Source organism: Gambusia affinis, linkage group LG20 (genome assembly GCF_019740435.1).
Source record: "Gambusia affinis linkage group LG20, SWU_Gaff_1.0, whole genome shotgun sequence".
Classification (NCBI taxonomy): domain Eukaryota; kingdom Metazoa; phylum Chordata; class Actinopteri; order Cyprinodontiformes; family Poeciliidae; genus Gambusia; species Gambusia affinis.
The window spans coordinates 10,335,343-10,358,272 of NC_057887.1; the positions used below are offsets into that span (position 1 = coordinate 10,335,343).

The window sequence follows — 22,930 nt, forward strand, 5'->3', positions numbered from 1 at the left end:
AAAGCAATGAATTCAGTCAGAGTGAAGGTGCACAGACTCAGGCCAACCCCCTCATAACGGGCTGCATCTTCTTGTAATGGTGCCAGACTTTTGTGCTTATAGCAGCTCTCTAATTACTATCTCTTTCACTTACACACACAGGCAGTCACTCATTTCTTTTGTTTCCTCATCAAACTCTTGTTGACAGTAACTGGAACCAGCTTTGTGTTTCAGCACATTTTTTTTATTTTACATTTTTTTGCCAGGGAGGTAAATAATCTTTTGATTTGCACCAGGAGTTTTCCTCAAATCCGTCAAAGATGTACTTTCAGCCCCTTTGTGGTTTTGATTTGGGCCTTGGACTTGGTTCATTCAGCTCTCTAAAATAAATCTGAGGCTCTTATTATGTTTGCAGAATTTCCTCTTATACACCACTGATTGTGTGTCTGTGTTTCTTGTTAAAGTCTGAGAGCTCTTGGCACACCGATGAGTCATTCATCATTTCAGAAACTAATGGAACATTTTGTAATGACTGATTTGACAGAACTAGCCTCTAAATATCTATTAACTTAGCTGTAGAAGGTTGTAATTTATTTTAGCATGTACCACCTAAACCTATTACATTACATTAGATATGATGTAGAAAAAGTAATTCATAAAGCAGGTGACATTAAAGGTCTATGGTTAGCATCAAAGAAGCACATTTATCGACCATGAATAGCTTTTCATTACATGTTCATCTTAATACATTGGAATATCATAAAAAAGGTTATTTTATTGTATGAATTAGGTCCATACCATTCCTTTTCATTGCCAAATACACTTACCGTTTATTTTTATAAGTGACTTTTAGCTAATGAAAACCCAAAATTGTTTCTCACCAAGTTTGATAAACAAGCCTCATAAAAAAAACAATTTTAGCATAATAATATTATGTTATGCACAATCATGGAAAAGTGCTACAATTATGAAAGTTACCTAAAAGACAGTTGGGCGACTTTCAGTCCCTCGACAAAAGCCAAAAATGGTCATTGCCTGATGAGAACGTACTCCATTATACTGTAGTGCGGTAGAGGACTTGGATATACATTTTAGTTGGCTGTCATTTATGTTTTAAATTCTGTTTTTATTGGTCATATCAGAGTGCAATGAGAGATATAAATAGAAATTTTACATTTTCTATGGTAAACTGAATTATGAACTCTTATGGTAACCCATAATAATTTAAATTAATTTGAATAAAAGCTTCCATCTAATTAATCTTTACAAGTTTCACTCAGTTAATTCGGTGGATATCAAACGTTAATGTCCTTATCTATATAGATACACTTGCATATTTCTTTCTCGTCCCATTTGCTATTATTTCCCTTCTCCCTGCTTACTTGACTCTTTCCTCTGCTCTGCTACTGAAGCCTGTTCCCATACAGGCTTCAGTATCACACGCTTCCTTACCTTTGTTTTCGCCCTTGATGTCTCCACCTGTCAAATTACTTTTATTTCCCTCCTCTTCTGTCTTCTTCAGTCCTCCTCTTGCTGTCTCAGTTTGCCCCCTGGTTTTGAATTGACTTCCTAACATTGATGCACGTTCCTCTCTATTCTCTTGCTCATTTACTGTGGGACTTAATCAAACCTGACAGTCTCTGTGTTTCTTGCACCAGTGGGTTTGCTGTGTCAGTAATGCTCATAGTTCTGCAAATCATTCTGGACACTCGGTTTAGCCATCACAGCTTGACTTGTGAAGAGTTATGATCAAAGGGCCACCGATGACTTGACGCTTTGTTTTTAAGTGGACCTGGCACAAATTTTTGATGGTAAATTCATTTGGACTTGAAAAGAGTCCTGCTGAGCCTGATTGTTTAAGGGGATAAAATAACGTGTTTGGATTGATGAGAAATTGCACCAGGTTTGTCGCCAGTTTGTATGAAAGAGAGTGAAATAGAGCAACCAAAACATGTCTCCTCCTTCTCTATTCGGGCTGAGCTGCCTTTATGTCACACAAAATAAGAATCTCATCGGTTCTTCTGGCTCAGTTTGTGTTAAAGTATTGCTGACTGGGCTTGGTTGCTGAGTCAAATTCCAGCTACAGAAGCTTTAGAAAATGTAATCTAAAGAATATTTGACCTTCAAAAAAAGCTAATATTTTTGTCAGTCTTTGCATAAAAAAATCCATGTATCCTTTTCATGCCTATATTGATCCCATTAGACGGGTGCATAAACCATCGATCCAACCTGTGAAAAAGAGGGATGCAAACTGTTTTCTCTATGATCTTATAAAATGTATAATAAAAAGATGAAAAATATCCCTCAACTCTGACAGTATAATCCCAAATACACGGTTACATTTATGACTGTACATAATTGTAAACTTTTCAACAAAAAAAAATCCATATTTCTGTGGATGAAACATGATTTTCCCCTTATGTCATATTTAGACTGTGCTACTGCTCAGTTTACATTAAATTACTGAAATCAAATACTAAAATTTTAATTATATTCAAATGTGTTTATACACACTTAAAAAAAATGATAGAAAAATTTTATACAACTCATATTATAAATTACAATAAATTTACAACCAATCAATCTGAATACAGACAAATGAAATTGCCTTTGATTAATATTTATACCTATTTTGGTAACATTTAGAATATTACCCTCTAAAATCTGTACAAAATGTTTAGTCTAAATTTTATATTAGGCAATTTATTTCCACTCTGCTTGATTTTTTTTTATTTACATTTAGGGTATTTTTCAAGGATAGCTTAAATGATCAGTATTGAGCTTGGCCTTATTAATGTGTTAAGTGTGACTGTAAATTAAAACCTTTATATATTTTTCTTTTTTAGCCTGTTTGCTATTGAAATATCCAGCTCTATGGAACTCTGTGTTCACTTTGGTGGTGTCCACTCACTGTTTGTGCTTCTCTTTATAGCTCTCACCAACTGATAAGAGTCTGGAGTTCGACAGAGACTTTCGCATCAGACACTATGCAGGGGACGTGGCGTAAGTATCTTAATTTTTTTTTTACTTATTTAGGGAAAGCTTTTAGCTTTTACTGATGATTCATCCACTTTTCTACTCCTTTATGCATTCATGTCTCAGAGCTGCTGACTGGAACCAAAGCTGAGAATATTAAGTTGTTCCAGAAAAAAACTGAGGTTGTTGAAGGCCCTCTCATTCAGATTTCTTAGATTTTAACCAAATAGACTTTATTAAGCCAGGTTACTCTGTCCATTCCATTCTCTGAAGAGAAATTATTTTTTTCAATACGGTTTCGTTTGATATAGGAAGCTAATGTATCTTTGGTTGCTGATTTTGAGTGCAGCTGTTTATCTGTTGTGACAAATATGCTTCTCTATAAATTAAAAATGTGAATGTTTTATTTCAGCAATTTAATTTAATAACACACTATTGTTGTTTAATGATCCAAATTGACTTTTCATTTGAATATTAATTTATTGAGATGTACTTGTATAGAATGCATTCATAAAAAAAACAGTATTAAGCATTACCTTATTTTTTATCAGTGTTATTTGTAGGTCAAGAGTAATCTTCATTGTTTGCTGCGACCTGTTTTCAGTCACTCACAGCACCTGAACATGACTTGTATTATTAAATCACACACACTAAGAACCATCATAAGGGCTCTCATGAAAATGTTTTGAGCCTATTTGTGAAGGCTAAGTGTCTGGTTCCCAGGGGAGCAGGGCCAGGCTGGCAGCCTTGATTGATCCCAGTGCCACAGTTGGATAAGGCAGGAGACTTAAAGCTCTCACAGCATGGATTATAACAGCTTGGCTACTTATGGAACTCCTTCACCTACTCAGTGTATCATCTAAAGGTGTACATTAGCAACAGACATTTTGTACACTGGCAGAACAAAGCTGAAAAGGTCCCATTTTATTTTAATGACCACAATTTGTGTAATTGATGGTGGTAAAGAACAGCAAGCAGGACAGTATGTCCAAACATTAAAGTGAGCGTCATGTGTACTTACCAGACATTTCCTTTTCACAGGTACTCAGTGGTGGGCTTTATTGATAAGAACAAAGACACCCTGTTCCAAGACTTTAAGAGGCTTTTGTACAACAGGTGAATCACACTTTTAAACACTTCCTCACATTCTATTTATCTCTCTCGTTGCACTTTCAATTCAAAGACTTTCCTCACATTCATCTAACACCACACTCTTTAAACTTGAGTTTGTTCTTGTAAATATGACATAATAAATCCTTAAAAGTCATGTGTGCACTGTGTACATTTCAATTGTTCATAGCTTTTAAAGCAAATATTTGGAAAATTAAAAGTGAAAATTTTGTAGCTGAAAAAAGTTTCCTAATATAAAATGTCCATCTTTCATTTTTCAATGTAGGCATGGAATATTACAATATACTTACATTATGACAACCTTGAGTAAAGACACCACTATAATACTGTTATAATACATATTTTAACCTAAATGAATACCTTCATCTAACTAGAAAAGCAATTCATCATTTTATAGGTTACATTAGTACATTTTTTTTCACTATTTCATTCCTGTTTCTACTTGAACACTACTGAAGAAGTAAAACACTGATGGGAATCAGTTTATCAGCTTTGAGCTCTGAAGCTGATTAAGTATTTTAAGTATTTTTTCCAAATAATTGAACAACAAAAAAGCAGACAAGTTTCTTTAAATTTAATTTTGAAAAGCCTACAAAGTTATTCTTTTTCCTACCAAATGTAGGTATTTTAGTACTTTGGAAATTGACTTTCCAATATGTAAATCTAATAAAAAGTTCAAACTTTTTTTTGAAAAGAATGTACGAGGTTCATTCAAAGGCTAGTGAATTATATAACCAATGATCTAAATCAATTGGTCCAAATGAATCACATGTTGATTTATCTTTTAAGCCCATTAAAAAAACTATCTTAAATCAGAAAAAATCTCACGTATAGCAGACTGGTTTTCTCAAAGGTTTGACTCTAATTTATGCACCATTACAATAAAAACAGAAAACAAAGGTGTTAAAGATTTAAGGGATTTGAGTGATTTTTACAAAGGATGCTTAACATAAGGCTGTTCATTTTGCTAAAATGCCTTTAGGCATGAACAGAAATTTCAGGGTTGGTCTAGACGGGTTGTGTTGGCGTCTGAATACATAAAAGCTGGAAGCTGCTGCTTTTATTTTTAGTGGACTGAATAGATCAAGAACTGGATTTAAACTGTTTCCTTAAAAGTAAGAATCTGTGTTAGACCATATGGTGCATCTTTTTCACTAGAGAACAAATAATTTTATTACTTAAGGTTGCATTTTATTTTATAGTATTTTTTCCTCTTTATGCATCAATCCCTTCAATTTTCTTATGCGTTTCTCTTTTCTTCATAGTTCCAATCCAGTACTGAAGGGGATGTGGCCTGAGGGCAAACTGAGAATTACAGAGGTCACCAAACGGCCGCTGACAGCAGCAACAATCTTCAGAAACTCCATGATTTCTTTGGTGGAGAACCTTGCCAGCAAGGTGAGGAGTCAGAATCAGTTGAACCAATTTCATAAATGAACTTGAAATGCTATCTGACCAACTTGAAATGCTGATAATTAAATGAACCCCATTTTAATTATCAGTTTTCTAGTACCACTAAGCTGCTTCAATTATTTTGTAAGCTGTTCTATTGTGTGGTGCATGACTTTTTGACTTACGTTAACCTTCTGTCTTTTATAATCCACAGGAACCCTACTACGTCCGCTGCATCAAGCCCAATGACGTCAAATCTCCTCTTCTGTTTGAGCCCGAACGCTGCCGCCACCAGGTGGAGTATCTCGGCCTGCTGGAGAACGTCAGAGTGCGTCGGGCCGGCTTCGCTTACAGACAGATATATCAGCGATTTCTGCAGAGGTATAACAGCCTTAAAAGAATTATAGAGGCCGTCTTTCAGTAAACTATACAATAGCGTCTTAATCTTTTATTCATTGTCCATCAAGGTGAACTCCTCCATTTATCATGAAATTGATTTTAGGCCATATTGTCCAGCCTTTCCTTCTTGTATGACCACCACAGATTTGGATACTAAGAATAATCGTTGGGGTTTACACTGACTGTGAAGTGTTGATGTCTGTATCGTAACCTTAATATCCAGCTCCTACTCTGCCAACTCGTCATCTATGACCGCACCAGCTGTTTCAAAAGAACCCCATCATTTTCTTGGTTTAGTTTGTCATTTTCCAGCAATCACAGTATTTAGTATTTTAGATAAAAGCCACTTCAATCATCTGTATATGATTGTAATTGCTGTAGAGAACTGTTGATGACAGCATATTACTGGCTATTTTTACAATGGCATTGGTAAATAACCTGCACAATTCTTTTTTACTGTGTATATCTTTTTACATTTCTTTTTACATTTAGATTCCCAGTCTCATGCTATCAGAAGTATGTTTACACCATGATTCAAACTCATTGACCTGCAACTCTAAGAGGCAGTTACTGTCTCCCAAGATTTGTACGTTATCAAAAAATGGCTCAATATCATTTGATCAAGCTTTGATCTGTATTTAGCAGCAAATACAATACTAAAAGTTAGACAAAAACAGAGTAAACGTCTGAAAAATAATAAGTAGCGCTGTTCAACAGTTACTTATTTAAAATGAACAGAAACTCACTTTACAAAATTATCTTCTTTATAAAAGGTCATCTTGACTGCCCTGGAAAATTATTTATTCGCCTTGAACTCCAAATTTTCTCATTTTACAGCTGTAAACTTCCAACTTTGTTGCTGGGACAGACCAACACAGTTTTTCTACTAATAAAAATCAGAAAATTTTGACGTGCATTTATGTTCCGACCTCTTTACTCCAATACCGCTATGCAGGGAACTTAAAATAGTTTATAATAGTATATTAAAAATAATAATAAATGTCGCTTTGGAGCAGTTATGCAGCTGTTTTTCATGTCTTCACTTTGGTTTCTTCAGATACAAGATGATCTCAGAGTTTACATGGCCCAACCATGACCTGCCATCAGACAAAGATGCCGTTAAGAAGCTTCTGCAGGGCTGCAAGTTTGACCACGACGTGGCTTATGGCAAAACAAAGGTCTTCATCCGCACCCCGCGTACTCTCTTCAGCCTGGAGGAGCAGAGAGCTGAAATGGTCCAAAGAATTGTCGTCTTCCTCCAGAAGGTAATCATGTGACCACATTTTATTTACTTTATTGCTAATATGTCATGTAATTAAATCTTTAATCTGTACAGTTGTAATATTACTTTTTTGTCCCTCATTTTATTTCTTGTATTTGAACCCATTAAACAAACTGATAATTATTATTTCATGGTATTTGATAATAATAAAAGAGCTTCCAATTTTAAACATCAGTCATTATTAAATCTGCCGGCTACCACCCATAAACATAAATCATCTGATTACAACCTTGAAATGAGATTATGAGCTGTCTCTGTTTCCGAGGCCGAAGATCTTGTTCCTTCTGGATTGCATCAGATGCCGTTCCGCGTATGGATAACCTCTGAGAGGAATAAATCTGTCACTCTGCAGTTAATTGGAAAAGCTCACAGGTGTTTCAGAATCTGAAATCATCTTGTATTATTGGTGTTGCTTTTAATTTTCTAACTTTGAAGCTTCTTTATCTGAATGTTTTAAATGTTTAAATCCTTTTTGTATTTTCTCAGAATAACAGAGCTGAGATGTTATCACTTTTTTTATAATTTTTTTTTAGACCTTTTTATAGTTACTGGTGTAGGAGCTGTGAAGTTAAAACAGGTTGCCCAAATTTTCCATCCCCTTTGATTTCCAGGTTGCAGAAAATGCAGACGGATGTTTTCACAGTTAAAATTATTATATTGTGGAATTCAACAAATATGCTCTGATCTTTGGATGAGTCACTGGACTGAGTGGTTGTTGTCTTCCTCATGCGTCAGTGATTTGATGACACTTCCTTCAAGCGAGAATGCCAAGATCTTGGTGTGATCATGCTGCATTCGCTGACAGGCATCGTTTTGGTATGCATAGGAAGAATGTGATGGTTTGTAAGCGTGGACTGAGACTCTGTCTCAGGTTTAAATTGAGAATATGCAATGCAAATTTTATGTCGGCTTAAAAAAAAAAAAAAGAAGCCAGTTCTGACTGACAGTCACACATGTACAGTATCAGTTTATCAACAGTGTGAGAGAGCTCTCGTACATAAAGCAAGTGAGGCCCGACTTGGAACCCGACTGATTGGCATTCATACATTGCCTGCTTGTCATTACTTGATGTCAGCAGATTCCTCCCCACTATGTTGTTATATTCCTCCACAGCATCAGTGTGCACCTTTGTCAAGGTAAGCCCTGACATGAAAGGGTTTTCCAAGGCGAATTATCTTCTGTAGTGAAATGATTGGTTGACCTTGTTTATTGATCGATGTGACCCGCCAGGAGATTCTTCTCCCTGAGGAAACCCCTATCTTGTATCTACGTTTAATCCGGCTTTGATAACAAAGGGAAAGCTCAGAGGAATAGAGGCTCTTTCACCAAAGCAAATGGCTCAGCATGGTTGACTTTTTTTCAGAAACTGTATTTAATCTTGTCCTCGGTCAGTGTCGAAGCAAAGCTTTCATTATGTGCATGCTCACGCACTCCATATTTTCAGAGCGTCAAATAAAAGCGTGACAGCAGAATAGACTTCTGTATCTTTCATGCTGCTACTCAGAAAACATCCCAGTCGGAGTCTGATCTGCTGTGCCAAGCAGGCCGCTTATCAGCACCCGGCACACCATCCAACCTTATGCCAGGCGGCACGGTGCCAAAGTTAGTGCTGTATGACTGAGGCACAGACATTCTCCTTGTCCTTATTTACCTCACAGATTTATATTAATTCCTTTTAGTTTGCCCTGTCAAACAAAACAATCTGTGACTCTGCATACAGCTTACGTATCAGCTCACACTGCAGCTGCGTGTGTAAACCAGGAGACAACAGGCCCCACCATTCACACTCCTTTTTTCTTCAGTTTTCTCAATGTCCAAAATAGTTTATCAGGGCTCTGTATTGGAGTCCATTTTCTTTCACCCTTCCATCCATTGTGTATACCACATATGTCAGAGTCAAGGCCCGCGGGCCACATCCGGCCCGCGAGAAGATTTTCTACGGCCCCTGGGATGATATTAGAACCGGCCCGCAGCAAGCCGGCACCCCGTCTGAAAAATGCGATGCACCCCCCGTTCGATCCTCTGGCAGCGCACCCCCCGTTCGATCCTCAACGCGCGCACCCGGTCCGCTGCCGGCCCTCGGCTTGTAGCTAAATTTTTTATTTGGCCCTCCGTCCATTTAACTTTGACACCCCTGGTGTATACCTTCTTCATCCTACAGGTATAAACCAGATTAAGCAGGTGCTGGAGAATGGCACCTGGAGAAGGTGCCAATCTCCAGCGGTTGTTGGGGTACACCAAGGACAGGTCACAGCCCTTCTCTTTGCATTCTGTTGAAATTCGATTTGTTTTAAAAAGCCAGATTCCATTTATATGCAAATGACACTTATGTGATTATCTTCTTCAGCATCAGCAATGGAAAATCTTTCCAATCGGCCTTTGAATTTCAGATCTACATTGCACAGTTAAAGTTTGAATTGGACAAAAACAAATTCAAGTTTAATTTGGCTAATTAGAGTTGACTATTCATAAAATAATTTGATTATAGTAAAGCATTTTTTCTATTCACATCTAAAATACACATGAACATATAACGACAGGCATTCAGTTTGTGAAAAAGTCTTAAAAGCATCAATACATTGAAGATTTCTAGCTACAACCTGCATTGAATATGAGGTTGTTTTGACCATATATCTGAAGTAATGTCAAAGTAAGGTTTATATAAACCTATAAATATATTGTTAAATGCATGAGAAGATTTAGGTGTTGTTAGCCATAACAATATTCCATGTTTATTTACTGAAATAACATTCAAAAGGGCTTGAAAGTGTCAGAATTGATCAATAGAGAAATGTTTGCTGATTTTAATGGAGACTGATCAGTGTGACTGTTTTTGAAGTGGATGCTCCTTCTGTTTCACTGTAATGGTTTTGTTATGTACTTTTTTATGTTGGAAGTTGGTTATAAACTCAAGTTCCATAAGATTATTTATGTATTTTATGGGTTTTATGTTTTGCTGCCTTTATGAACTGGTCTCTCTTGGAAAAAGTCTCTGCTTTTATGCCTTTAAATTACCATAATGCCCCCTACTTTAAGGTGGGGGTGTAGTCGGAATACAGGAGGGGCGAGGGTTTCTCCTCATCTCAAATTAATCCTCTATTTATGAGTTCTTTCTTTATATTTTAGGGTTCATCTCATCCTTCTACTCTTTTTATTGTCTGGTTTTGTGAAATCCTTCACTGACATCAAGCTGGGGGGAAAAAAAAGCAGTTTCATTATTCCTACTTTAAAGAACAGGAAGAAAAACGACAAGAATTCCAGAGTCCAACATAAATACAGATAGCCCTTAAATTATACATAAACTTCCCCCACCTGCTCTGTGTGTTTGCAAATGAATATTTCATAAATCCAAGCTCAGCCATCCACATCACAGTACCTGTCAGCGTTTGTCAGAGTAGGCGCCATGATGAGACGACACCCCCCTCGTGTACTCTGAGCCTCGGTTTTAATTGCTTTCCAAAGCTTTACATGGTTCATGTGTGAAACTGGGTTTATCAGACATGAGGAGTGTTTTGTTATGGGTCATCAGCTTTTATAGAGAAGCCACGAGGGGTTTATATGGACAGCATCTAGAGGAAAAAGTTGATTTGATGAAGACCTTTATTTAATCCTTTCCACTGATACTCGGTTGGTAAATCAGGTCTGAAAGCAATGAATAATGTAGTCATTTGAATCTTTCCTTGGAACTATATTATCGGAGTGGTAAAGAGGACTGCTAACATTTACCTCTTTCTGTGCTGACTTTCTAAAAAGTCAGCACTACCTTGGATCTCCCCAGCAGCCCACACATCTTTATTCTAAATAAAAATTTACAAAAGAACCTCAGCAGAAACACAGTCTCTGATCCTTGATTTTGTATGTTGATTTTTGTTTTCTTCACAAATCACACCAATTCGGGACATATAACTGAGAATGTGACAAGTAAAATGTCCTTTTCTGAGATAGAAATTTCCAGAGATTGGCCCAAAATGTCTGTTTATGCTATATTAAAATGTTCCGAAGATCACAGACTACCTAGTCATCTCCCGCTCCATTCTATCATCATGTATAAACAAGATACGATAGACTGAACCCATCGCAACAGGAGAATTTTTTTCTCTAATAACCATAACCTTAGATTATTAAAGCCAATTATTTTGGTTAATTTAGCACACAGATATATAAAGTCAAATTACTGTCTGTGAATTCCACCTGACTTCTCTAGGAGACGGCATGGAAACATAAATTGTGTAATAGATTTTCAGATCAATTCCATGCAACCCAATCAGTGTAATTGTATTACAAAAACTAATCTATGTCAGTTATAGTTGTGCATTAAAGTTGAAGATGCATCAGACTCTATTGATGTCATAAAACAATCAGTCTCACAACTTATCAGTCTATGTGGATAGTGAATACTTTCACACTTTCTTTCCATGGAGCTGTGCCATTATACTCAAAGAAATCATGAATCAACCATCAGCATTCAAATTTAATTCTGGATTATTTCAACATTTGATGGATTTGTAAAACAACACAAGAAAATTACTTTTAATAAAACTCTTTAATAATTCTCATCCAAGGGAAACTTTCACATGCTCTGGCTTCAAATTACAAGTTTGCATTAAATCCTTTCATGGTTTTTGAGACACCAAGGTGCCATTTATGTGGATTAGACTTTTCTCTGGCAAATCTAAGGTTCACCGGCATAAAGACCGTTGTGTACATTCATGGTTCAAATCACCCAAGGTTTGTGTGCTTTGCTGCACATGTAATGTAAAAAAATTGCTTCTAATGCTGCAATGAATAACAAAATCTTTCCAAGGTATTTTTAGATGAATCACCCAGTTAATTTTATTGTCCTTCAGATCAGTTTGACTAACGTTTGTTATTTAAAGCTTATTCTGCTGACTATAGGCAATATACCTAGAAACTATTTGATCCAGTGCCATTTCAATGATCGATGGAGCCAATTCATTTGACTCTTCAATAACACCTCTTTAATGAGATTTCAATGTTTCAAGTCAGTTTGAACACATTTGTTTCACATCATTGGAGGGCATTACCCCTAAGGTAAAAGTTCAAACCCAATGCAGAGAGTAAAGGGGATGAGGAACCAGTGTCATTGCTGTGGGTTACTGGTGAGTGTGCCACTCAAAGGAGACCTTCATTGATTTATGATAATGACTGCTGCCCTTAGCTTCTTCCTAGTGTTTCCCTTTGACAACGAGAGGTCAGCAAACCTCACAGCTTCACCAGATTCTGTGATACAATCCTGATTAGCCCCCCTTCAGCCCGCCCCCCCTCATTGAGTTTGTCATTTAAAAAGCAGTTTGATGTCCCCTGAGGACGTGGAAAGTCATCCACTTGACAGTGGTCCAGCCCTCCTATTGGTCATTCTCAGAATAAAGTTTATAAAATTTTTGATTTAGTATTTTTTTTTTCACAAATCCCATAAAGGGGTTGTTTTCCATGTCTTAGACTGGTTTGTGTACAGTAGTGGCAAGTGTTTATCTTCATAAGTACATCACCTCATTGTATTTATAGCCTGGAGTAATCTGCAGTGTGTATTCTGATAGGGCTATTTAGATTCCCTGCTGTTTATTCCTCTTAAAAAGAAGATGCCTAGTTAATCATAGTGCTGATGTAGTACCGGTTTTCAAGTACTGGAACTAATGCCAGCTCTGGTCCTGGTTGTTAAAAATCTCTTGCATGTAAAGAAAGGTTCTTTGAGCACTTAAATAGACTGACAGTGGTTACACTAACAATGATTATATTGGAGGGGCTCTGTGATGGACTGGCCAACCGCCCAAGATTTGCCCTCCCTCTTGCCCACCAGCTCCCCCGTGTCCCTACAAGGATAAGAGGGTATAGACAGTAAATGGATGAATTTTGCTTCTAGATAGCAGCTCACAGTGAGACTCATGCAGTATTTTATGGAGCTCAGTATCTCTACAGAAACCCTCCAGCTCTTCCGAGTTGCCCTAGCTTTTATTTAATATTCATTTCTCAACCTAAACAGCAGCAGTCTGTCCAGCTTTGTTACAACAGAAAAAGATCCCCTATCTGGATTTGATGGGCTCATAAACCCAGAGCCCCTTAGCTTGGTGAGGACCGCCTCCATAATGATCAGATGGCTTTATTGGCCCAAAGATTGAGGCTGCAGACTGTCAGGGGCCTCTTTACAGGCCTGATTTATCCTCAAACCCCCCTGGGTGGCTTCGCCATCGGCCGGGCTCAATCGTTGGAGCCAGAGTGCTACACTGTGGCAGAACATTGTTGTGTCTAACTACAGGGCTTCTGTAGATACCCCCACCATTTTTGCACCATCCATGTACCTATCACACTCTAATGAGGCTCCAAACACAGTGCAATGGGTTTATGTCTGCTCTCATCTCATTTATCTGTTTCGTGATGCTCTTTTTATCCCCCTGTATCACCTCTTACCACTGACATCAGTCATATTGTAATTAGTGACTTATGGCTTCGCTAAGCAGAGTTGTTGATCTGGCAAAGACCTGTGCACCATGTGGGCTTTAGGCAGCCAAAATATTTCATGAGCTTTCATCAATTCCCCAGTTGGGCACTTTTGTTTTGTTCTTTTGTTTCCATTTGTGTATTGGAACATTTAGACAGGAGAGCATCCTTCAAATTGGGACAAAGTGCAAGACATTTAAACAAAAAAGAAATTCTTGTTTGCATTAAATGTAAGCTATTATCATTTAATATACTTCATATTGTTGAAGTAACTATAATAAAATTGGAATTGTATTTTTTTAATTGAAGGTTAAGAGGGTATAGACAGTAAATGGATGAATTTAAAAGCAGCATGTACTGCAGTGAGGCTAAATCTCTTTTCAACTTGCAAAATATCTATATATAACTGGAAATAGCAATGGAAATATCACATTTTAAATAGCCCTTTCAATATTATTAATGTGCACAATGATACTGATATGCAGCCCTTACTTAAAAGTCCATCTATTATTTAGAAGCTCTGCATCTTCTTGCTCTCTCTTTTTAGCATTAGTCCACCAGGAACTGTGCTAATGTAGCTATCCAAAGAAATAAGCTACTTCAGCTGCTTTTGGCAATGCAAGCTGATGTTTTAAGATAAATCTAGCATATCTGGATTTGTGTGCAGAATACACCTTTTATGTTTCATTTTAGATTTTCTATTGACTATTACAGGCCAGTCCAGATTAGCAATGCAGTTTGGGGATCATGGTTCTTTGAAACAGCTAAAAAGGAGACAATATTTTAGAAAGGCACTCAAACTGTAGCTAAGAGAAAACTCATGTTGACTCTGTTAGTTATTGTTATTCAGTGGGTTAGTTTAGGTTAATATAAATAATTACAGAAATTATAAACCAGTTTTATAGGTCAACAAATTTGCTAAACATTTACAAGTAACCTTCTTACATGTTCATACATATAAGGAGTTTATTGTATTCTAGTGGATGTAACAGTGTCTAAATATATGACTCCTGGTTATCTATCCCTAATGTGTGACTGAAAAACCTTTATTTGCTGCCAAATTAAAAAAAAGCTTCTCATTTTGTAATTGCCCTGGTGTGGATTGCTTTAGTTTTTAGTTAATTTGCTTTTGGTTTAGTCTAGTCATGTATTTATTTTTGGCTGTTGCAATCCAAAAAAAAAAAAAAAGAAATTTAAATGAAATCTGAATGAAATGAAATGTGTTCACCATTACAATCGTTACATTTTCTTTGTCATACTTGTCCAGTATTGATAATTAATAGATCATGTTTAAGGTGAACCATCTCCTTTCTACCTTTGGTTTACTCTTCTTTTGGGTCTTGGTGGAGCTGATGTTTAGACACTTGGTATTTTTGCCTAAATAATAAAAGGATGTTATTCATAGAAGTACAAAGAATATAAAACTTCTAACAAAGTTCTGGCAAGATTTTAAGGAACTATGCTGGCTGATGTTCATGTATCTATCTAAAATTCTTCATCTTTTGAACATAAATATTTAACATCAGGATGTTAATGCATTAACATCAGCATTATCATCCTTATGTCAATGCTTTCTGAGTCCTTTATTTCTCGCAGCAATATTTTGATAGTGAGGCTTAACCTAGCGCCTTAACCTAAAACTGCTGGAGCCCGATTTACAGCAGCTTAGTGATTACATGCAAAATTGAAATGGAAATAATATGTTAACCTTATTCCCAGAAAACAATCACAAACATTCACCTTGTTCCTCGCACTGCCATCACCCTGAGCACATGGGAAAGCCATCTCAGTTATCTCTCTCTCTTTTATTCATGAGACATTGCAGCATTGCAGAAATGAAGGACAAGGTCTTCATTATTCAGCCTACACAGCAATAGAGGTGCATTTTTTTGTGAATGTGGTATGATTTGCATGAACAGAAAATAAATTACAAGCCTTACTTAAAAAAAAAAAAGAGAGTAATTTAATTCTGGAAGCGATACAAATTTCTGTTCTGATTAGAATCACAAAATATTTGCGGAATCTTGGAAATAATTTTCCTCAATGGTCAGCCCATTTAATATAAACCACACTGGCCTGTTTTTTGTGGATTTTATCTGCACAGACAAGGCTGACCACATCTTAATTCACATTACATGACTGAACAAACTTAAAGGTCTGAAAAGCCAAAATCTCAGAAAGCAGTTTGGCTTTGTGATTAGAAGTTTTAATTTTTTACTCCAGTGGCTCAGGTTACTGAAGATCATGAATACTTTTGTGGCTGTGCTCTGTATGCAGCTGCTTTTTACCTTTTTTTTTTTTTTTTTTTTTGTTCCAACATGACATTTTCCACTGATAAACAGAAATTTAACACTTTAAATTGCAGCCTCTGATCGATTTGTTTGTGTCTTCAGTGATCCAGCTTGTTCTTTGCATGCTGTTACACTGCTGGTCTCATCAGGTGAAAACTGCCTCCTCCACAGTTTCAATATGCAAATAGAAGAAAGCCTTTTCTTTGCCTCTGCCTCCCCCTCAGTGTAAAGGATTAAATATTCATGATCTCCATGATTACAGTGCATTATACTGAAATGGTATTCAGGAGCGCGCCTTCAATGCACACCCTCCATAGTGCTTTGAACTGTTGATGTTTAGGGCCCTGTCAGTGGATTAGTGGCTTCTAGGGATTATTTAGGGGACACATTAACACCAGATTTGGTGCTTGTGTCAGAATGAGGGAATACTGTTAAAGCAGAGCATATGGTGCTGGTTTTAGAGAGGCTGGATTAGGAGTTACAGCTCTCTTGGGTCCCCCTTTGCATCTATTATTGATGTTATAAAGGATCTGATAGCCACTCAGTTTATATTTGTTTATAGGCAGTTCTGCTTTTCTCTTTTTTCTTTTAATATTTGTAAGATTATCATTTTCTTCTATATTTTGTGTACTTTTGGTTTTCTCTCTCTCTCATCTCAGTTTTGTGTCTTGTTTCCTTGTATGTTGTTGTTTTATACCTGTATGTTTGTCTTTAACATGTTGAGGACGATATTTCTGTTGAAATCTCCTTTGTTGTATTAGTTTTGTTGGTGGGTTATAGCTTTCACTTACACTGATGTGGGTTGAAGTGTTTGCTGTTTCAGTCTTTTTGGCAGCAGTTTCAGCAAGATGTCTCTTTGATTATATGAAAAAATATAAATATAATATTTTTGCCTGTCCATCTTTATCATTTTTTTACTTTTATTTATTTATTTATTTTGCAAATGTCTCCTAAACCAAAAGAAATCTAATTGACTTCAAAAGATTCATTATATTTTGTGAATGCTTTTTTTTTTTTTTTTTTATCCATACCATTCCCATGTCTTCCAGGTTTGGCGGGGCACTCTTGCCAGAATGCGATACCGGCGGATGCGCGCTGCGCTCATAATCCTGCGGGCCTACCGACGCTACAAGGTCAAGTCCTACATCCGCGAGGTCAACCGTCGCTTCAAAAATGTTCGCTCCATGAAAGACTATGGCAGACACGTGAAGTGGCCAACACCTCCTAAAGTCCTGCGCAAGTTTGAAGAGGCAATGAAGAGCATCTATAACAGGTATTCGACCAGGACAGCTAGGGATGGAGGTCGGAGGCCGATTTCCAATCTGCAGTCTTTGTAAAACTTTAATTTGTCAATGCTAGTTTTATTCAATTAAGATTTGTTGTTAAAGACTATCATTTTCAGTGTACAGCACATTTTTCTTGCTACCAATCCTGCTATGAGGTTAGTATGTTGCGTAGCTTTTTTTTTTTTACTTGTTAAGGTCGGTTCTGGGTCAATTAGCTTATACGTTGGTAATTACTCATCAATTTGACAACACTGACGAGACGGTTATGAATTGACGTCATGTGGCAAACGGCTCCATTTTGTACCTAAAAACATTGGATTGCAATGAACTAAATAAATATTTATATTCCATTTATTCTAGTTGCACATTTCTACAAAGTTTGGAGTGACACTTGGTTTTTCATAGCTGTTATTAAAAGATCCCAGATGAAAGCTACATTGATCTGGTTTATCTGTCTTTCTCACGTCCTGGACTCATTTTGGAAGGGCGGGTGTTGATCTATGTCTCAAGAGTCACAGATGCTGAAAGCAACAACACTCTTGTAGTAAAGTGAGTCGCTGAGCATTAGTGGATGTAATTTAGGCTTAATTTTGGATCCCAGTTTTGGAATGTTAACAGCTAGGATAAAATAAAAAGTTAAAATGTTGCTTTTAAACTGAAAATGACTTTTCAGGTGACTTACTAATTTCTCTGTGTATCACTCAGACTCACAATTCACTTCTGGACTTGATCAGTGTGATTCTGCAGCAGAGTTCATGAGGAAATTCCAGTATGAGACATTTAGTTTCGTGTTGCGTGTTGTTTATATCTACTTGAAGCAACTGTCATTTTAAAGTGAAACTCAAAAATAAATCTCCAATTACTCATAGAATAAAGAGAGGTCATGAATATTTTTGACATGGTGCTTAATTTGCTTAGAGGAAATTTCATTGTAAACAACACATGGTCCAGACGGCTACTAAGAACCAGATGTGTCGCTTTTTGAGCTGTTTACACCCGTTTCCCGTGCCTTCAGGCTTACACTGGGTATCGATTTTATTTCTCCGACATCAGGGATTCATCTCTGTCTTTCATCTTTTTGTCAGTTTTTTTTTTCACCCTTAAGGCAGCCATAGATAGCTAGCCTTCTTTCAGAATCATGTTGGCTGTCGGGATTTATGAGTGAAAAGGCATCAAAAAATAGCACAGTGCAGCTGGTGTCTGCTAACCCATCGACATAATGAAAGCAGAGGCCTTGATGGAGAAACGTTTCATTTCTGTGACGGCTTTTGGTCTTTATGAATGCCCTTGGATGTTTCCGTCAGGTGGTGGGCATGGACACTGATCAAAGACCTTTCTCCAGAGGAGACTCTGCAGGTCAGGGCCAAGGTAGCCAGCCTGGAGGCCCTGAAGGGCCAGAGGGCCGACTTGGGGTTGCAGAGAGCTTGGGAAGGAAACTATGTGGTGAGTAGGTGAAGAAAAACCAATTGGATTAAATTAGTTATAGACAAAGAAACAGATGAATAATATTTAATGTTGCCAGTATGTAACATTTTAAATCATTGCAAAAATGTTGTTAGTTATGCTTGTGCTTGTGTGTTATTATGTTTTTATCCTTTTTATCTTTTTGCCCTTTTAATGCACTGATTGAAAGACAATAAAATTTTGTTCTGCATATTACAATGGCATTAATGATGACTTTCTCCATGCATGGCAGTGTATATGCAGCTAAATATACTACTACATGTAAAATCTGGTTTGTCTTAATCAACTATTTATAAGCCTAGTTTGCAAGTTTCTACTAAAAGTAACATGTAGGACGGCTTATTGCTGCAAAAGCTGCAAAATAATTTAATAGCAGAGTGCATAATCTTTACCTAATGTTTTTTTAATACACTTGAATATTTTTTGTTACTGTTAGTTGCTTAGCCTCAAATATGAATTAATTAATGGAGAAATATGGAAATTTGAGATAGGAAAAGTCTGAAATAACATAATAACATAAATGTGAAAGAACGCTTGCAACTTAGTTCTGATCTCACTGTGATTTGCCTCAAACCGTTTTCTTTTCTCCTTCTTTGTGTTGGGCAGAAGCGTGACAACCCTGACACCGCTTCGTCATTCACTCTTGTTTCTAGCGAGCTGCAGCGGAAAGACAAGTTCATGAGAGTTTTGTTCTCCTGCAACGTGAGAAAGGTAGAAGGCTATAAAATCATCGGCCCTCAGCTCACCACATTTATCCGCATGTGTGCACAGCTATAAAACCTTCTACTGGAGAGCATCATCTCCCTCCAGGGTGTGGAGGTTAGCCTGTTTGCCAGCTCATGATGCATCTCTGGGGGATGACTAACGAGGAGCTTTGTGTTTCCCAGATCAACCGTTTTCACAAGGCGGAGGACCGGGCTCTGCTCATCTCTGACCGACACCTGTATAAAATGGACCCCCTGAAGCAGTACAAACCCATGAAGAGCATCCCCCTCTACAATGTATGACTCCCCCCTTTCTACATCTTGTTTTTAAGCAAGATGTAAACAAAGATCTCATCAGAAACTCAGTCACAATGAATAAGCAGGGTCTGTGAATGTCTTTTAGAAACTCAATTAGCAATAGATGATTAACTTTAGATCCAAACTTTGACTAGGGCATTGTAACACATAAATATGCTTTGATCTAAATCCTTTCATTGTAGCTCTGGATGTAAGTTCAGAGTTGTTGCCAGGAACAAACAGTGATGAGCAGTTTCCTTTTATTGAATTTGGTTACAACTTAGTGGCTCTTAATGCCAAAATTTATTTGTAACTTCTAGATTTTTTTTATGGATACTGGTCATTATGCCCCTTAGCCTTTTATACCTCTGCAGTTTTGGTAATTTTACTTACAAATGTCTCCTGCAAGTTAGTGGCGTTTGCTATAAGACATTTTGTAGCAGGTATTCACCAGAGGAAAAAACAAAACCACAGAACAAACAGGTTCACCCTTCAGAGGAGGTAGACATTCACATCAGTCAGGTAACATTATTAAATGAGAGCATAATCCAAAGCAAAATCTGCAAACACAGTAACTTAATTTTTTTCTTCTTATGGTTATTTTGTTTTTCTTTCTCTTTTGGGGTGATAACAAGAGTTGAGCAATTACTTATGATTAATTGCACAGTTCTACTATGAATGGCATACTTAATGGTACCTTTTTAAATTTGAAAGAAATTGACAAGTTTTGTGTTAGACCTTGATTAAAAAAGGCAGTTTGAGAAAATACCCATCTATGTGTACTTAGCCTGATGGACTAAAAATTCAATCGAGAAGAGCAAACTCCAGCTTATCTTTTCAGTTGGCACTATGGTGGAAAGGAGAGATTTCTCTTTTGGCTGCAATGACATACATGATTCTTGCACAGTTTTTTTTTTAGGGGGGGGTTCTGCAAAACCGACTTGGAGGTCACTGGTAGAGAGGAAATATGCAAGACAGTAATCTGTGAGGCAGAAGCAGGAATAAGTGAGATATGAGGCCGGTGGGCACTTGACAGCTGTGACGAGACACGGCAGTGTTCACTCTAAGACGATGACAAAAAGGAATTACAGAGCTGAAAAGTGGAAACCTGAATCCTTTATCAGAGCATCTGGAGGAAAGATATGGGGATTGAGTAGAGACAGATGGTGTCAGGAAAGACACGTAGCAGGAGTTAACAGGGTTTTTGCTTATTGTTCATTCAGGGACAAACTGTCACAAACACAAACTGTGAACTCAGTCTACATGCAGAAGGCATAGGGGAAGCCATCAACATAACTCTCACTGACAGAAGAGAACGACAATATGCACAAAGCTCAAAACATTTAAATATTGTTTTTCACAATCGTCTGTAGTTTTGTTAGCAAAGTCTGGACCAAAACCCAAACCATCAACCGACAGATCAAATTAAGAAACAATTGATTTGTATAACCAAGACTAAAATAGTCTTTTTTGTGCCATGGTGCTTCATCAGTCAAATTCATTAAAAAAAAAATTAGTCACTTTGAGTCGATTAAGTTGTATCACTGATAATCTGTAGATAAACAAATAACACAGCGAAATATAAAACTTACCTTTTTAAATACTTTTTGAAAAGTCTTTCTCTGCAGTCTAAGAAATTGATAACATATAGATAACGTTTTGCCACCTGACATTATAGACCTGTAGCTTATTATAACGGTAATTGAATTAGAATGTTTTATTGCACTGAATTTGATTTATTATTTATTTCTATGTTCCTGATCATCTAAATTGCCTTGGAATGTCATTTATTGTAAAGTGACGATATAAAAAGTCTCTTGAATTTAACTGAATTGCATTGTGACATCACTGCCTTTGTGTAAACTAAACTCCCAAACCTTTTCACACAATAAAAGTCAAAGTGTGAGGGGAAGGGAATTGGTCAAGCTGAAAAAGTGCTGATGTAGGAGTGAGTGGAAAGATGTGTATGTGTGCGAGTCAAAATATATAGAGATGTAGGCTGGGAGCCTGTGGAGCGTGACATCGAGCTATTGATTAGAAAAGGTCAAATAAAGGGGAAAGCAGTTAGCTGGTTGTTGATTAGCACTGATAGGCCAACAGCACAGCATCCCCTTGGCTGCCCTACAGCGACTATTTACTGCAAAGTAAAGACACCGGCTGGCCTAATAGATGGGTAATAAGCTTGTGAGGAACCTACAACTGTCCAGCTAATGATTTATGCAGCAGTAAATACCTGTGGGTTGAGATTAAACTATTAGTTTAGAGAAATATCCCCTTTTAATCAGGAGTTTTTGTTGCTACTTTTTGACATTTTATTGGTTTCCTTTTTTTTTTTTTTTTTTTGTTTATTTCTGTTTCACATCTCCCCCTTCCAAACTCCCCGTGTAATCCCAACTACCCCCCCGCCCCGCATCTCCCTGCTGTCCTCCCGTTGTTGTCATGCCAACATCCCGGGAGACAGTGTTGTCATGGTTACCGAGCACAGAAAGGATCAGCTGATGTTGCTCATGTATGTGTACTAATCGGAGTACACATACTCCGTATGCCAATGTTTTCCCTTGTTTTCATTTGCTGGTTTTTTTTTTATTAGTATTTTTTTTTTAATTTAGCTCCAGAAAGGAAAAATATGCAACATAATCATGTTGAAATCCATTTTTATACACTTAAGAAAATCTTTTTTTTTTTTTAAATAAGTCACTAAAAGATGTTGCTGGATGCAGCAGGGCTTACATTATAATCCATCCACTGCAGAGGTCGTTTGCAGAACTTTATGTTCTCCACAACCATGCTAGTCTCTCTGGTGATGTCAGTTCTGCAGCAAGAATGGCTGCTAAACCTCCCTCATTATATTAAAATAATTTAATCACCAATCTTTCTGTTTTGGGCTGCTGGCTTCTGTTTTGGTTGCATAACCAAAAAGGTTAATCTGGGAGAACCTGCTATTCAAATTATGTCCTTGTGACATCCATGAAGCGGAGCACTTCAGACCAGAGAGCACTTTTTAAGAGAGGTTCTACGTGGTGGTGGATTTTCTTTTTACTTACTTGAAAATAAGTGGGTGTTCTTAAATACAGTTACATTAAATAGCTTTTTTTTTTTTTTTTGCCAGATTCTTACAGGCATCTATTGTAAAAATCTGTAAAAACGATAAAATAAATTCATACATTATTGCCGTAATGCATATGAAGCTGAGAAAGAAAATCCAACCTCACATTTTAGTTTATTTTGTGGGGAGGTAGAAAAATAAGTCACATTCATGTTCAGACTCGAGTT

General features: G+C 37.0%; 1 protein-coding gene across 3 annotated transcripts in view; it reads left to right on the plus strand.

The window, feature by feature from the left end:
* myo1d (myosin 1D) overlaps positions 1-22,930 on the plus strand; it is a 113,469-nt gene that overhangs the window by 51,012 nt on the left and 39,527 nt on the right. For all 3 annotated transcript variants that reach the window (XM_044103193.1, XM_044103194.1, XM_044103192.1), the window contains 9 exons: positions 2,912-2,982; positions 3,997-4,071; positions 5,352-5,484; positions 5,693-5,859; positions 6,935-7,142; positions 16,956-17,179; positions 18,497-18,635; positions 19,263-19,367; positions 19,544-19,657. In XM_044103193.1, the coding sequence (XP_043959128.1) occupies positions 2,912-2,982; positions 3,997-4,071; positions 5,352-5,484; positions 5,693-5,859; positions 6,935-7,142; positions 16,956-17,179; positions 18,497-18,635; positions 19,263-19,367; positions 19,544-19,657 (1,236 nt within the window). The remainder of the gene's footprint in view (positions 1-2,911; positions 2,983-3,996; positions 4,072-5,351; positions 5,485-5,692; positions 5,860-6,934; positions 7,143-16,955; positions 17,180-18,496; positions 18,636-19,262; positions 19,368-19,543; positions 19,658-22,930) is intronic.